Raw genomic sequence first — 16,500 nt, 5'->3', positions numbered from 1 at the left:
AACCAGTTAGAGGTCTTCGCTATTTTTGGTGCTTAGGGCCCAAGTCTATATAAGGGGCCCAGGGGTTTGGTTCTCAGTGAGCCGAATGAACAAGCAACATAAGAGCTTAGAGTCGATACACACGAAGCATGGTTGGTCTTCATTTTCTTAGTTTATCTTTAAATTATTTTTTGCCTTGCTGTTCTCACTCGCAGTTTGAAAGTTGAAGCGATGAGTATAGCTTAAGGACCAGCCAGTGCTATACCACACATTGCTCAATAGAGCCATCGATAATGCAATGACTTGCTCACTATAAAATCACCTAAATAGAAACATGCAACCATTGGATGCACTTTGTTTTGAGCATGTGCATGAACCCTGTCAGCACTCATGGCTTAATAGAATCAAAGCAATGCTCATGGGTGACATAGGAGGCCTCATGATGAGCTTACAACCCTGTGTAATTGAATAGAATGTCTTGAGCAATATAGGAGATCACATTGACCTCCATCCACTATATGAGCTTCAGTGTGCAAGTACTCATGTCATAAAATGAAGCTTCATGACTCAAAACTTGTGATGTGATTGAAGTGCAAAGAACGATGGTGACGAGATTTGAGAGCATTTTTCCACTCCCAAACTCACTCTCTTGCTCTCTATGCTCACACACCATCACAATTTTATATCCTCCCAACAAACTTCAAGGGCTCATAGTTTGTTCTTCGTGCAACCAGGAACCCATTTGTCATCTCACCTCATGCATGTGTTCCCTCAAAACCCCTTTCAGGCTAAGATCTATCCAAAGTCACCCCTAAGCCCAATATTTGCCATTTGGACTCCACATAGGTGCCATATGTCTACTTATGGACCTTAGTCTCCTCATGCCCTCTAAAAGCCCTTCTATGCACCCTTACCATTTGCTCGAGCCTTTAAACATGTTAAGAGAGAGAGGAGAGCATACGATACATAACTATACACTAAATGTATATGAACATGATGAAGAATATATATATACCTTTATCCCTTAGGGTTAGAGTGGTGCATCTACAAGATCTTTTTGGACTTTCATGGCGAATATGATAACCAAAACTAAAAAAGATAAAAGTAGCATGTGTTGGGTACCATGTCTATACAGGGAAAGACAACATTGAGTACATCTTGCACGACTTATCCTTCACTTCCCCCTCTTAACTTGCAATAAGCAAAGACGCATTGATGTCAAAAGTGCTACCAACCTATCGAGGGAAAGTGGGTTGGTGAAGATATCAACCACCTATTCTTGTATTGGACACTGAACCAAGTTTATCTCTTCACCGAGAGCTCTTTCACAAATGGTCTGATAATGCACTTCGATGTGTTTGTTTCTCACATGAAAAAATAGGTTTTTTGCTACTTAGACATTGCTCAAGCCTTCAGGATAGAGCATTGTAGGGTCTCTTGAAGAATCTATATCTCTGTAGAAGCCGTTTGAACCAAACTACTTCACATGCAACATTGGTGACCAAGGTACGGATATGGAATCAAGTTTGTGAAATCTAGGTATCAATAATAGAACCAAATGGATTGACTTCATTAAGCACTAATGGGGTGGTTCACGAGGGGGCTTCCTTGGCTCGGTGGAGTTGAAACTCCTCTAACATCTACAACTAGATTGCATGTTGATACAAGGAACGAATCATAATATTTCTTTTCTTTGTTCCTTTTATATGCTAGGTTTCGAGAACTACAACTGAAGCAGGAGTGATTCCAATGATAAAGTTCGAATAAAAACTACAAAGTCAAAACTCAATAGTGAGGTGAATAATGTCTTAAACCAAAATAACAAGTTAGTGCTCATGAAAACTCCTTTGGGATCAAAATTTATGGCAATGAAAAGATTGGCCTAAATTTGATCCACAAGTGATGATGTAGCAAGGTGCATGTGACTAATGCCACATGCCAAATGATGAAAAGGTACATGTGACACTAAATGCCACATGTCAAATGATGACAAGGTGATGATTGTCCCCAAGAGCCACATATCAAGATGAGACCTGATCAAATGTGTGTGCATTGTGCCACGTGGTAGTGCCACATGGTTGTGCCATGTGGTAGTGCCATGTGTCAATTATGTACAAAGACTTAATCACGAGGGCAAACAAATTGCAAAAGATCACGAGATGACAGACGATTGGTTGGCAACGATGTAGTAGAAGAGCAATAGGATGTTGACCAATGCTTATAAGCAAATGTAGAAGCAGGCAGACGATAGGGGACAAATAGGTTGCAAAAGATCATGGTAGAGGGTTCCAAGGACTAACGAGGGACTATAGCATTGAAATATGGAAGAAAAGCACAAATTTTCAACAACGGCGATATTTTGGGGAGGAGAGGTGAGCGAACGACGAAAGGATTTCTAGACAAAGCTAGTACAAGCACAAGGGTACACCTCCACGAGAGGTCTCCTACTAAAAAGAAAACTATGTCGCAACTACTTAACCAGACTAAAGAATTTGGGAACACACAAAGCTAATGCTTTGAAACATGATATCTTGAGATAGGAAGCTCATATCGAAATGTTATAAAAGATAAAATATAGGCCTCTAGGCTACAAGATGACACAAGAACTGCTCTAAAAGATGCAAGCACAAGCAACCACGGAGGACTCTAATTCCATGATGAGGTAGTAAGGGAGAGGAGTGCACATGATATGTTACTATACACTAAATGTATTATGAACATGATAAAGAAAATGGGTTAAATAAGCTCAAATACCTAAATCCCATCAACACTTCAACTTGTTCTTTCTCCAAATATTGATTCCTTGGCTGTTTTAAACTTGAACAAAGAGCATTTTGGACTAGAACAAATTCTAGAGGATATATCAATGCAAGACCTAGCCTATGCTGTAATTGTCATGTAGAATTGAAGGGTTAGATTGGGGGGATGTACAACACCCACTCAAGAAAATATAATGTGGACGGTGCAATGACTTGTTTTAAAAATAAAAATTGATATCTATACAAACCCTATAGGGCTAGGGCTTTCCATGCCCATGTGGCCATTTCTCCCACTCGCAAACTATCAATATCTAATTACATACAACATGAAATTGAGATTGCTTTCCTCAAACCTGCAAAGTCCCTTGGAGCACCTTTTAAACCCCTTTCAAGCCCCATGAATCTCTCAAGCCCCCTTTTAAACTCCTTCTCAAGCCCTCCCAAAACCCCTCAAGCCCCCTTCAATTCCCATTCCAGCATGTCAAACACCCCAAAGTATCAAAGCTTGAATAAATGTACGATTGGAAGGGGTTACAAGAAGATAGTGAAGCCTCAAAAGGTGACCATCCCCATTACTTTTTTCTTTGTGAATAATGCTGTCTACTCATTTTGTTGAATAATGCTATAAGCTTGGTTTTACTCTAGTAATATTTCAGGTAGATGGAGCAGTACTTCTTGACCAACCCTCATCTATTAATTAACACTTGAATTATGAAGATATGTCAGTGTGAATTTGCGTTATACTCGTAATAATTTGCATAATTCTTGTATTTGAATGAATAATACATGAATCCTCACAGACCATAGACAAATGAATAAATCCTTAAAAATCATGCTCCATATCATCATTCATGCAAAGCATTTTCTTACCCTTGGTTCAAGCGATAATTTAAATTTTATGAGTTCCACAGTCAACCGAAAACTTGGACTGCAAAGCATATGATGCTACCCCTGGAACTGCCATTCTCTTCGGCACATTGGGCAATGGGGGCGAGGACTCTGAGAGTTTACCCACTTCAAGATGCAATGCAGATGGAATGCGTGGTTACATACTCCCCAAACTGCAAAAGAGCAAATTCCCAGAGTTAATATTGAAAAGTGTGACCAAGCAAACCAGTAGAAATTTCAAGCTCTAGAACACTCCATTTTTCTCTATTCTTCATATTATGGTTGCTTAACTATTTTCTCTATTCTTCATATTATGGTTGTTTAACTATTGATGGACCTGAACCCAATAGATCCAGACACACAGGCTCAACTTTTATAAATGTCACGAACTGAACTTGCTCGACTCTCAATTCCTTTCCATACATGCCAAATCCTCCATGTAGATCTGATGAGTTCTGCCAATATAGTGGCTTTCAGTGTTCTTTGACACAATTGCCATCCAACATTACAATCCAATTTAGTAGAAATTGATCAAAAAAGTTCACACAAAGAGAGAGGATGATGATGAACAACGAAGATCTCACTAAAATCTGCCCAATCAGACTGAAAGAAGCTCCACACACAGTAAGTAGCCACGCTGTCTTCTACTGGATGTCAGTAACCTCAAATGCTGTCCCTGAAACGGGAACGGAGATAGATGAAGATATCCAAGTGCTCACTACACTTGAAATCTCACTCAAGATATGACTGATGGACGGACTGATACCATATCCAGGTGCTCACTACACTTGAAATCTCACTCAAGTGATGACTGAGAAATGTTGTGGAGCGGAGTGAAATTCTACCTTATAAAGCCCTTGGATAGCAAATGTAGGCAGGCCCAAGAGCGAACTGGCCAGCATCGGAGTGTCACGTGACTGCTACATGGCTGGTCACCAGACTGAACAAGTCGGCAGCTGACTGCAACCAGACTGTACAGCAACATGGACAACATATGTTGCTGCAAAGTGATCAGCCAACCTCCACGTGACAGATAGCTGAACAGCTGATGCATACACAGCATCGTGTTCATTCGTTCATTCACCCACTCTAGTGCTCCTGGATTCTCCTCGAGCATTGGTTCTCCAATACTCCCACTCAGTGTCCAACCTATAAAGAGGCAGCCATTTTGTGTCACTCCTACTCAGCAAACTGAAGCCTCTGAAGACCCCGTGATTTTGTGTAGTGTGGGAGATTCTCTCCTGTAGAACTCAATAGGAGCAGTCTTCCTTGACTGCTATTTTACCCAGCAACCTTGGCTGGATGTTCTGGCTTTTTCTAAGCAGTTTTTCCCACGCTTGGATGATGAATATGCTGAGTACTATTCCTTCTCTACATGCTGTATTGTCTGAGTGATTTTCAGTGAGTGTTTGCTGCCTCGACAACCCTGAAGGAAGGAGCCCCTCCAGCGATCAAGGCGACCCCTTTCAGAAAGAAGAAGATTCAATGTTCAATTCAGACGAACTCCCCCAAGCCTTTCACATCCTCATCATGGCTGTTTGATATCTGATTCCAAGCTTTGGAAAATCAGATAAACTTAATGGTTCAAATTACCCTTTGTGGAAGATGAAATTCCTGAGTCACCTTGTTGTTAGGATGATTTGGGAGATCACTACTAGAGTTCAGGTGATGCCACAGCCCACAACAAATGCGGCTGGAGGGGTAACACCAGCAGATCCAGTGGTAGTGAGGGATTGGGTGACGCGTGATGTGGAGGCCCTGGCCAGCACCACTACAGAACCAATTCTCCCCCATATTCAGCTTGCAGACACATCCTTTGGTGCATTGACCATCCTCAAAGACATGTACGAATTGAACAATGCTGCAAGGATTCTAGATTTTGAAACAGAGCCCTACAACTTGCATATGGATGAGAGGGATTTAGTTGTAGAACACATCACCAAGATCAAGGTGATAAGGGATCAACTCTGATAAGGGACCAACTCTCTGCAGTTGGTCAAACCACAGAATCAGCCCGGATGGCCAGGTTCTTGCTTGGCATGCTCCCAAGAAACTACAAGGGTTTCGTCACAACCATGATTGCAGGGCAGCGGTCAGCACCAATCATGTTTGCGGAACTCGTGCCCCTTCTCCTGCAAGAAGAAGCTCAGGAAAAGAAATTTTACAAATCTAATGACAAGGCCTTCCTTGCAAAAGGTAAAGAACAACTAATTGTGCCCACTTATTCCAGGAAATAATGCCCAAATCCTACACATTTCCACTGTAAGACATCCGGAGCAGTCACAATGCTCATATGGATCCTTATGAGCCTTGATCAGATGCACGATGTCTTACTCCTAGATGCACTGGACAATTCTTGTATTATCCCCACATTGGCCTGTAGAGTTGCTTTCCTCCAGCATCTGTTCTTGACCTTGCTACTTGTTGCCTGCGCACTGATTAGGCCTGATTCATACATGCACAGGGATCATACCAGCATACCTCAGTTGGATGGTTCCTTTGGCAAATTTTGCACTGCAACTGTGGTTGGTTCTTCTTCACCCCCAAGCTTTGCAACTTTTGCTCCATGAGCTTCTTGCTTGCAGATGATGTGGAAGCTTTTTTTTACTTTGGTTTCTCCTTCTTTGCTTTCTTCTCCCAATTCTTGGACTCCTAACTATTTTCTTCTTCTTTTGTTTCTTTTTTTTATCATCATCATCTATATCCCTATCAAATGCCTCACTGCTGGAAATGGACACTATGTCAGACTCACTGTGTGTATCCTCTAGACTAGACTCGGAACTGTCATCAGAATCTGTCTTTGCTCTCTTTTTCTTTCTTTTAGTTGTGCCAATTCTTCTTTCAACTCTCTTGGCTGGTTCTATCAGGGAATTGAACTCATTTGCACCTTTGGACCCCAATGATACTTCAGAAACCAAGTTTCAAGCCCTTATAGAAGTACTCTACCAAGGTTTCTTCAGTTGGTCTTTCGGTTCCATCTAATCTTGCATTAAGGCTATGATAACACTTAGCATAGTCCTTAATTGAAAGCTTTTTCTGCCTCATCTCCCAAAGCTTCTTCCTGACATCATTAGGAGTCTTTTCCTTCTTAAATCATGCCAGGAATGATGTATTTAGCTCATTGTAGTTGTGGAAATGTCCCAATGGCACATAGGGTGAACCAGCTCATCACCTTTCTGAGGAGGGTTTCTGCAAATTGCTGCAGTTTCTCTGCATCTCCATATAGTGTGTCAAAACTTCTTGCACTCCAATGGGTTTCAAACTGGGCCACATGAGTGTCTAGATCTTCCTTTTCTTTACCCACAGAAATCAATGAACTTGTACTCTAGGCTCGCTAGACTTGGGTTCAATATGGACTCTCTGGAAAGATAGAAATTAGAGAGTCTTTGGAGATTCCACTTTTTCCAAGTTTCTATACTTCCAAATTTCACTGGGCAACTTTCTAATTGTATGTGTGTTCGTCAGATAAATAGCTCTATTTACCCGCCTTACATTGACTTCTTTGATGCTGTAATTGCATGTTCCCTCTTTGGGGACTGCTGCTTGTAATATAAATATACATGGATTTCACTAAGAAGGATGGGGTGTGTGTGTGTGTTTGGGGGGGGGGGGGGGGGGAGGGGGAGAGAGAGAGAGAGAGAGAGAGAAGGGAAAGGAGGGGTAATTGTGGATATCATGGTTATGCTAACTCTTATCTTCATTCTTACATTGGGACTTACCAATCACTAACAATTCCCTCTATACATCTGTTATCTCCCTCATGGAAGTGGGCTATACTGCAGTTACGAGAGTGTCCATGGCTAAGGCTATGTTGTAGAGGCCACAGAAGAATGCTTATGGGATAGCCAACCTACGATGCCGTGGCAACTTTAGGCTTCCCCTACTTAAGGTACCATTTATTTACAAACCATTTACTGCATATACTAGGAATTACCAAGTAAATTTCACCTTTGTTACAACTGGATTCCGTAATTCCACACATCCAGAATGCGGATACATCCAGTGAAGCGTGGACCATTCTAAAGGATCTGTATGAGATGAACAATTCATCAAGGATCCTATCCCTCCGAGAACAGAGGAAAAGGATCAATTGCACGACCATCTCATGAAGGTAAAGGCGCTCTTACATTCGAAGAGCTTGGCTCCTTATTGCAGTCTGCTGGAGTCACCACTACCCTAGCCGCATTCTTTACATCTAGTGGCCTTAGCTCCACTCCAGTTGTTATCTCCCAGATCATCCAAGCCACTAGGTGGCTCCGGATCTTCATCTTCTAGAGAGGATTGTTGCTTCCGTCGAGCTTATCTGATTCCCCAAAGCTAGGAATGGGCAGACTAGCAACCATGATGAGCAAACGAAGGGCTTACGAGGAGTAAACATGTCTGAATCTGGATAACCCTCCTCCTCACTAGGGTACCTGTCCTTCAGACGTAGAATTGGATTTCTACAAGCTGAACCAAGATCTCCTTTACCACAAGCTTCCAACACTTGTAAGTCTTCCTCATGGCTCTGATACCATGTTAGAAAAAAGTCTTCCTCATGGCTCTGATACCATGTTAGAAAACAAAGGTGGAGGTCCCTTGCTACAGCAAAATGCTCCGTGCACAGCAGAAGATAAACAAAGAGTGTGCCCAGGAATCACACAATGGAAAATTCAAATCCAACTCCTTTCTTTGTGTGTAAGGAGAGAGAGATATGCCGACAGTAAATGAACTGTGCTCAGGAGAGAGAGAGAGAGAGAGTAGAACGTTTGCGTAGTGGTGCTCTGTGGACACTCGCTGCTGCTGCTCTTCCTGATGAATACCTGTCCACAAACCTCAGATCTGTTTGCTACTCTGGAACTGCAGCCAATCTGAGTATATGTAAACCCTAAGTGCAGGGTACTGCTCCTCACCCCATAGGTGATCTGCAGACTGTGCTGCTAAGCTTATCTGGAACCCTCAGCCAATTTGCTGCCCTGCTGGACAGCCCAGAATAGAAGCTTGGTAGAATAGAATGGCCCCAGGGATGGGGGCCTTTTATAAACCTGGAAGCCCTCCAAAACACCCAACCCAGTCTAGCCAGACTTGCTGTTGCAGACACAGACTTGCCCTCTTCTGCCACATGGCAGCCATCCATGCTGCGCCTGTCTCCTGACTGTTCCAGGCATACCGTGACCTGCAGATCAGCTCCTACTAGTCCCTGGATGCTCCAGTCTGTCGCACATATCTGCAGACCTGCTCGCAGACTGCTGATTCAACCCCGACAGTCCACATTGTCTGTCCTACCACTCTCTCTTCTGCTCCACAAGTGTGGGAAAAACAGCTCACAGGAAACTAAACATATCGAGCAAAGCTGCTGGGTAAAAACAGCAATCAAGGATGATTGCAATGCTGAGATCTTAGAGGGAGCTGAATACTCAAGTCACTCCTCGGTCCGCGCTGCCTTTTGAAGGGCTTCAGTGTGTTGGGAGTTATCTAGGTCACCTCCCCCAAATGAGGAGCACATGGGGGAGGTATACCAACAGGAACATAGAGATGTCATGGGGACAGCCACGGGGTTAGATCTCAAGGTATTTGCAGGGCTACCATCTCAAGGTATTTGCAGGGCTACCACATGAGCAGCATGCAAGCTGCCATGTGGGCAGTAAGGACTGCATAAAAAACTGTCAGAAGACTGCGATTATGTCTAGCACCAGTCAGGATGAATAAAGTGTCAGTTCTCCTTCTCACTTCTCTGTTGTATTTTTTCTGAGTGAGGTTTCAGCTTGTGAGTGCATCTATAATAGGTTAGAAAGAGTATCCTATATTTATCCGCTGCATTAGAGGTTCAAGGATTGAGGCCTCTACTTCTAACAATCAAGAAGTCACAATTAGTTTTGTCCAATAAATCAGAAGACTAATCCCACGAGAGTTTTTGAACATTGGCTTCTAAATTGGCCAATATGAAACTCACAGCTACAATTGGACATTGATAAAAAAGGATGCTCCTCTTCCCCATCTCTATCTCTTACCCCTCTCAAAATCTTTGTAGATAAGAAAATATAGAAAGCTGCCCGAATGCTCAAAACACACACAAGAGAAAGAAAGCTACAGAATGTTACTGGCAGACACAATTGCCCTTCCTTGAAAGAAGAAACCTTTGTCAAAGTTTCGAATAAACCAAGATAGTATACAAATAGGTTGCTGTTGGAATGACGAGAAGGTAAATAGATGTGTACAAACGGAGAAAACAGCCAGCTCATTATGAAAACTCTCACAACATGTGTGAGTGTGAGAAAAAATTTCTACTGACCCATTACAAAGACAACCTGTGTTACCTCTGCTCCACTGATACCAGAATTTACAACTGATCCATCATCCACGGTCTTCAAACTGTGTCATAAGTCAAGAAACCTGAACACTAACTTCTAGCTCTACCTTAATGCATAGTGTGTAAATCAACAAAAGGTTCATGGCAGCCGAATTCTCAGTAATTGTCAGTCATCTAAAAGTAATAAACAACCAAGCAAAGCCCCAAACGAGTATGAGGACCAGCAGTCTTCACTCTATTAATGGAATTGAAAATATGACAGAACTCTCAACCTTGACTAAGACGAGTACGATAAGAAGGATAGTAGGCATTGAGCGTTGGCAAATTAACTTTTCAAGACCGAAAAAGACAAAGCAAGGAAGAATCAGTCAGCTGACCAACAAAGTTGCTTCAGGATTGAAAAAAAGGATGCACACAAAGAAGTGAAGGTGCATGTGGTACTCACTTAAAGGGCAATCATCTCCTGGAACCTTGCAATCAGGGCAGCAGCCATCAAACGCCATTCTACAAATTCCACATGCATCATCATGGGCATCCCATGTCCATGCAGCCACAGCATGCCAGCTGCAATCACAAGGATGACCAATCAGACAAATTTAGATTTTGTGTTGTTCTAAAGTAGAAAACAAAAGAGATAACAAAAACTTTTTGAAAAACAAAAGGAAGACATACTTAGCAAGCAAAGCAGCACTTATGTCGTCATCAGTGCCCAAGCATAAGCAGCTATACTGGGTTTCTAAAGACCCGCGGAGTCTCTTGGGCAAACCCAATGCTTACTAAAATACGTCAAATAAACAAAAGAGAGAAAACAAGAAAAAAAGAAGAAAGGAAGAAGGTGACTAAGCACAAATAAACAAGAAAATCAAGAAACAAAATCTTCCAAAAAACAGGAATAAAAACTCTCTCTCTCTCTCTCTCTCTCTCTCTCTCTCTCTCTCACACACACACACACACATCTCTCTCTCTCACACATACAAAACTAAATGGACCCCTTACACTAAAGGCACCTTCCTCTGAAAAGAATTGAGCAGTATAGAACCTCACTCAATGATGATGCCTCTTCCTGTTAGCTGAAGCAAGGTAAGCAAAGTTAAGGATTCATGGCTCCCAACCACCAACCGCCATCGTGTGATAGGCATTCGTAGGTCTAGATGCCAAAAGACTTCTACTAAAGCAACCACTTTGCTTAGTTTCAAATGGGCTTTGTGAGTAGTAGCATGGGATCTTTGTACACTGCGCTAAGGATTCACAAGGCAATCCAAAAGACCCTCTCTTGCTATAAGGAAGCGTTTTCCCTTGCACACAAAACTCATTAATCAAAGAAATGCGTTTCCCAAACCTTCTCGTTCACTAAGCGAAATGTCCCTCCTGAAAAGAAGCCAATATTTCCGCCAACTTACAACCCCTCTCAAACAACAGACACGTTACTAAGGGTCTTTCACTAAAGCTTTACCCTAATGCTGGAGAGAGACTTCTTTGAGCACTTTTCATCTCAAATGGATGTGGGGATAAACTCAAGCCAAATGAAAGGCGTAGCTAATCTCTGCCCTCTATTTATGACTCGTGAAAGAAAAGGCATGTCATTAAAGCAAGCTCCTGAAAAAACGCTTTTCATGGAATGTGAATGTTAGTTATAGTCTGGAAGAAAGCGCTCTCCAAGAATTTCAATTTTGGATCTAAATGGGAGATATTAGGTCATGACTAATCCACCCGTTTGTTTTGGCCCATAGAAGCCAATTAACAGATGCTTGCAAAGGTTATTCTTTTCCAAGAATAAGCCGACTCTTTTCTTACCTATGGCTAAGAGATCCACATTGCTTTCTTGATTTTGGGATTCACGTTACTTTGCTCTCATGTGGCAGAAGGAAGGCGGGGTACACATTGATATCCACCCCCTTAAGTTATGGTCCCCTTCCCCCACCTCGAGCATGCCATCCACCCCACTTTAATATCACCCTTTCATCAATGCCCCCCGCCCCCCCTTTTTTGTTGGGTACGGCGATATACTGATATTTTGTTGCGTTAAGGGCACAAATAGATCTTACGCACCTGACACTGCCGTAAAATGCATGAATAACCTTAGCGGACTGATATCTTACCAGCATGATATGTTGAAACTTGAATTTGAGGTGTAAGAGCAAAATGCTTAAGAGACAAGGTTTATTCAGCATGTGAAAACGAAAGGTTACCCTGATTCAATAATCGCGTATCACCCGACGCGGAGCAATTGGGGTCAAGAAATTCGCACACAGGCCTCATAATTTGCGAGGACGTCACGCAAAATATGGCCGCTTGTTTCTCTAGCGTCACATTAATTGTTTCTGAGATAAGTACGAAAATAACTACAAGACCTTCATTCAAGCTCCAGCAAATAGCAAAAGGATACTAGTTCTTGCGTTCACAAAAGGATACTTAGAATTTTCACTTTCATCTTCGAGAAGCTCGGAGAAGCTTTGGCTGGACCGTAGAAGGATTCTGTGCCTGAGAAAATCACGAACAAACGCCCAAGCAACCCTGGGTATAGAGGGTTTTTGGGGCCCTGCAAAGATCCTAAGGGATGTATGTGTTTTTTTTCCCCCCAAAAAAAAAGAAACAGTTCACGTGGCCTCCCTTGGAGATCCAAAATGAACAAGTTAAATACATTCAAGAGGCCTGCCCGAGCAAATTGAAAGCTGAGAGAGAGAGAGAGAGAGAGAGAGGGGGAGAAAATGATGGGGCCATAAATGGAAATTTAGCTTCAAGCTGCGAGGGAGACAGAGAGAAGAAGAAGAAGAAGAGAGAGTGAGAGAGAGAGAGACAAAAGGGGAGAAAATGATGGGGCCATAAATGGAAATTTAGCTTCTTAAACGAAGCACCATCACTTAGACTTGCCCAGGGGCAGGCCAAAAAGAAGACGAATGGGATGCAAAGCAAGGAAAAGAGGGTAGGGCAGAAAGAGAGAGAGAGAGAGAGAGAGAGAGAAACAAGGAGGAGTGAATGACTAACTAGAACGAAAAAGGAATGATGCTAACTAAAAGTAGACAGCAAATTATCCAAAATTCAAAAAAATACACAAATCCCCTTTTTTGTTTCTAGTGCAAAGACCTCCACCTACGACATGTCAAAATTTATATTAAAAGAAAAAGTACCAAGGAAAAAGTAGACAGCTTGGAAGAGGAGGGAAGAAGAGCACGCCGACGTATGCAGCAACGTCTACAGGGGGGTTCAATGGTGGTTTTACACAAATCTCTAAAGAGGAAGCTCAGCGATTGGTGCAAGCCGAGGTATAGAGGTGAGATAGAGCGCAACGAAGAAGAAGGAATAGAGTGAAGTGGGCTACAAATTTGCACATCCATGCAAGATCACTCTGGATCATATTAGACCAATGCTAGAGAAGCTGCATCGTGGAGCTGTGTACCTGTTTTTCACAAAAAGGGTGTCAACATCGAAGGAGCCCAAAGAATTCTCGATTACGAATGTGATCTAGTTGCATGCGGTTTCAAGGCCAAGTTTCTTGGAAGGGGGTTCTTTCTACTACGATTTTAAAAAAAGGTGTGGAATGAAATGGTGGGCATGCCTCTTCAGGAATACCACCATCCAAACTCCTGCTCGGTGATCTATTGATCACATGCACTGCAGTCTTCATTGCCTCAGCCCAAAAACCACCAGAAAGACTTGCATTGGAAAGCATACATTGCAACCTTTCCTGAATGGTGCAGTTCATCTGTTCTGCAACTGGATTCTTCTCTGGAGTACGAGGGGACGTGAGCTCCCTCTTAATCCCACGTGTATCATAGAAATACTGAAAGTCATGAGAGATATACTCTCCACCATTATCAGTCTGTAGGCATTTAAGCATTCTACTTGACTGATTTTCAGCCAAAGCCAACCATTTTTGAAATACCTGGAACACATCGCTCTTCCGAGCTATAGCATAAGCCCACACTTTCCTAGTTGCATCATCAATGAATGTCACATAGTATTCAGCCCCGCCTAATGACTGTGTAGGCATGGGATCACATACGTATGAATGCACCAAATCAAGCCTTTCAAGCTTTTTCTTTCCCCTTCTTTTATGGGCATAAGCTCACAAAATTCAAAATCAGAAAAACTCAAATGTGGTACATAACCCAAACAGCATAAGAGTTTCATTCCAATTTGGCTCATGTGCCCCAACCTGCAATGCCACAAAGAAGTACTTGGCTGCTCGGTTATTGCAACAACATGATGAAACACCCTTGATACATGTAAGGGATACAAAGTCCCACACTTGGCACCCCTGGCCCAAACCATAGAGCCCTTTTGAATTTTCCAACTTAGAAAGCCAAAAGTGGTCTGAAAACCAGCATCATCTAGCTGACACACCCACTGAAATAAGACTCTTGGTCAACTTAGGCACATGTCTCACATTTTTTAAAACAAATGCAGACCCATTTGCAAAAGAAAACTTTATGTCACGTGCTCCCACTATGTCACATGCATAGTTATTTCCAAGATGCACACAACCTGTTTTTCCATTGTCATCAGTGGAGAACCATTCCCTATGGGGAGTAACATGGATGAAGCACAGGAATCCAAAATCCAATCCTGGGAATATGCATCATCTGAAGTGGTGAGCAAGTCTACAAGTAGACTAGACATGAAGAGAATGTCATTGTCACTATCATCAGTGACTGCATTAATCTCCTTGATCTTCATTTTTCCTTTGTCCTCCCTTGGACTCTCTTCCTTCTTATTTGCATCCCAGTTTGCATTCTTTTTCTTATCCTTTTGCTCTCTTTTCAGCTTGTAGCAATCCTTTTTCATATGGCCCTTCTTGCCAACATAGTGGTAACACTCAATGTTCCGTGCCCTGGATTTGCTACGAGATTTCCCTCTTTCTTGGGACTTCCCCCTGAACTGTGATCTGCCACTTTGCACATTTAAGGCTGCATCCTACTTGTTGCCATCCATAGACTTCCATCTAATCTCCTTGGCCAATAAGCTACCTACAACATCATCAAACTTCAGTACTCTACCAGGTGCAGAGTTATCGACAGCTGTACGGAAGGTATCCCATGAGGATGGCAATGAACATAAGAGAAATATTGCCTTAGTCTCCACATCAAAATTCATCTTCTGAGCCTGAAGCTGGCCAAAAATAATATTGAATTCATTCAAGTGAGAAGCAATGGAGACCCCTTCCTTCATTTGCGACTCAAACAACCTCTTCATGAGGTAAACTTTATTAGAGGTAGTTTCCTTCCCATAAGTGGCACACAATTTCTTCCACAAATCTTCCGTAGTCTGCTCATTTACTACTATGAAATAAACTGACTTTGCAAGATGAAGTCTAATAGTAGACTTTGCTAATGCATCCAACTCATTCCAATCATTCTCAGACATATCTGCAGGCTTAGCTTTAATCCCTGCCAACGGTTTAATTTGCTTCTTTTGAATAAGCACATCCCTTATCTATTCTTTCCATAAAGAAAAGTTTGTCCTATCAAACTTTTTAATGCTGAAAAACTCCTTTTCAGACATGGAAGAGGAGGCCATGATGCAAATGAAACAAAATCCCAAATGCTAGTACCTGCAAAAGAGAAATCACACCAAATACCAGGTGCACCCAATATGTCTGCTTTAATGAAGAATAGTGTCACCAAAACTCAAGGCTCAAAGCATCAAAATGCATCTGACTCATGTGCATATACTATGCATCCATATGAGCAAATCTGGCCCAAAAGAAAATATCAACCCACAATGACAAAACAATGGCAAATATAATGCCAATAAGAGCCAAATGCCTCAAGCATAAACATCGTCCATGGGCATAAGCATCAATAATGTCTCATCCAAAAGATCATAGCATAACCTGTGCATCCATTGCAATATGTCAAAGCTGTCCCTCAGCATAAAATAGCATCTGTGTGCTAAACGTCCATCAATAAAGGATCCCACAAGGCAATCTGGGCCTATCACCACATCCAAAAAGGATCGCAATGCATCCAAATGGCTTGTAAAGCATCCATTGCAACCCAATGCAAACCATAAATGAGCGCACATGGCTCAGATTGCAACCAAAGTGAATGGCCTTACGGTAATGACTGCTAGTGAAAGTAGAACTTGAGATGTCTCAAAACATGGGTGTCACTGCATAATCGAACTCAATAAGACAATCTGCAAATATCTCTAAAACAATATATTTCCATCCATAGCTATGGACACAATACAAAGGAAAGATCCATAGTTCCACCAAATTGTGGTCCTTTGATCTTACCAAAAGGTTCTCCTATTATCTGCCTGGTACCTCTAGGTCTCTGAGCCCGTGTGCTCCACATTGATGTAGACCCTTCATCCAAATCTTAGCACCTTGTTGTCCTGGTAGCCTAGGGTTCAGCCCTGCGCAGAGCCAAGTCTGCAGTACCTTTGGTTTTCCTTTGCCTCCTACATGTAGGCCCAAGGAAGGGGCTCTAGTAGCTCCTTTTGCTCCACTGTTTGCTGACTTGCTAGAGGTCAACACATTTGCTCCAGCCTACTATCCCTGTGCAAGTTTATTGGACCCACCGGCTTACAACAGTCATCCAAGGTGTCTTCCATCTACCATGTACTTGCACCCTTGTGCTA

The 16,500-nt window shown here is 42.3% G+C and overlaps 1 protein-coding gene across 3 annotated transcripts; it reads right to left on the bottom strand.

Moving 5' to 3' along the window:
• Window positions 1–3,407: 3,407 nt before the first annotated feature.
• On the bottom strand, window positions 3,408–12,824 carry APC11 (anaphase-promoting complex/cyclosome 11). Of its 3 annotated transcripts, none has more exons than XM_087399016.1 (3): window positions 12,328–12,824; window positions 12,105–12,236; window positions 3,408–3,799 (listed from the first exon to the last, which is right to left on the bottom strand). In XM_087399016.1, exons 1-3 carry the CDS (start codon window positions 12,344–12,346, stop codon window positions 3,684–3,686), a joined length of 267 nt encoding a protein of 88 aa, XP_087255142.1. In that variant the 5' UTR covers window positions 12,347–12,824; the 3' UTR covers window positions 3,408–3,683. The 3 variants fall into 3 exon arrangements, with proteins under 3 accessions (XP_087255142.1, XP_087255144.1, XP_087255143.1); XM_087399018.1 differs by having other exon boundaries at window positions 12,105–12,215; XM_087399017.1 differs by lacking the exon at window positions 12,105–12,236 and adding an exon at window positions 10,361–10,481 and having other exon boundaries at window positions 3,430–3,799; window positions 12,329–12,803.
• Between the last annotated feature and the right edge of the window lie 3,676 nt (window positions 12,825–16,500).

This window comes from Dipteris shenzhenensis, chromosome 27, assembly GCF_047967505.1.
Source record: "Dipteris shenzhenensis isolate YYH24624 ecotype China chromosome 27, Dip_SZ_1.0, whole genome shotgun sequence".
NCBI lineage: Eukaryota > Viridiplantae > Streptophyta > Polypodiopsida > Gleicheniales > Dipteridaceae > Dipteris > Dipteris shenzhenensis.
This window is presented reverse-complemented; position numbering and strand designations above follow the sequence as displayed.

What these genes read in the sequence shown, in the direction of transcription:
- APC11 (XM_087399016.1), bottom strand. An exon ending in TACGCGATTATTGAATCAGG is followed by an intron (nt 3,800 to 12,104) that starts GTAACCTTTCGT and finishes GCTCTTTTGCAG; the next exon opens with TTTGGGGAGTATGTAACCAC.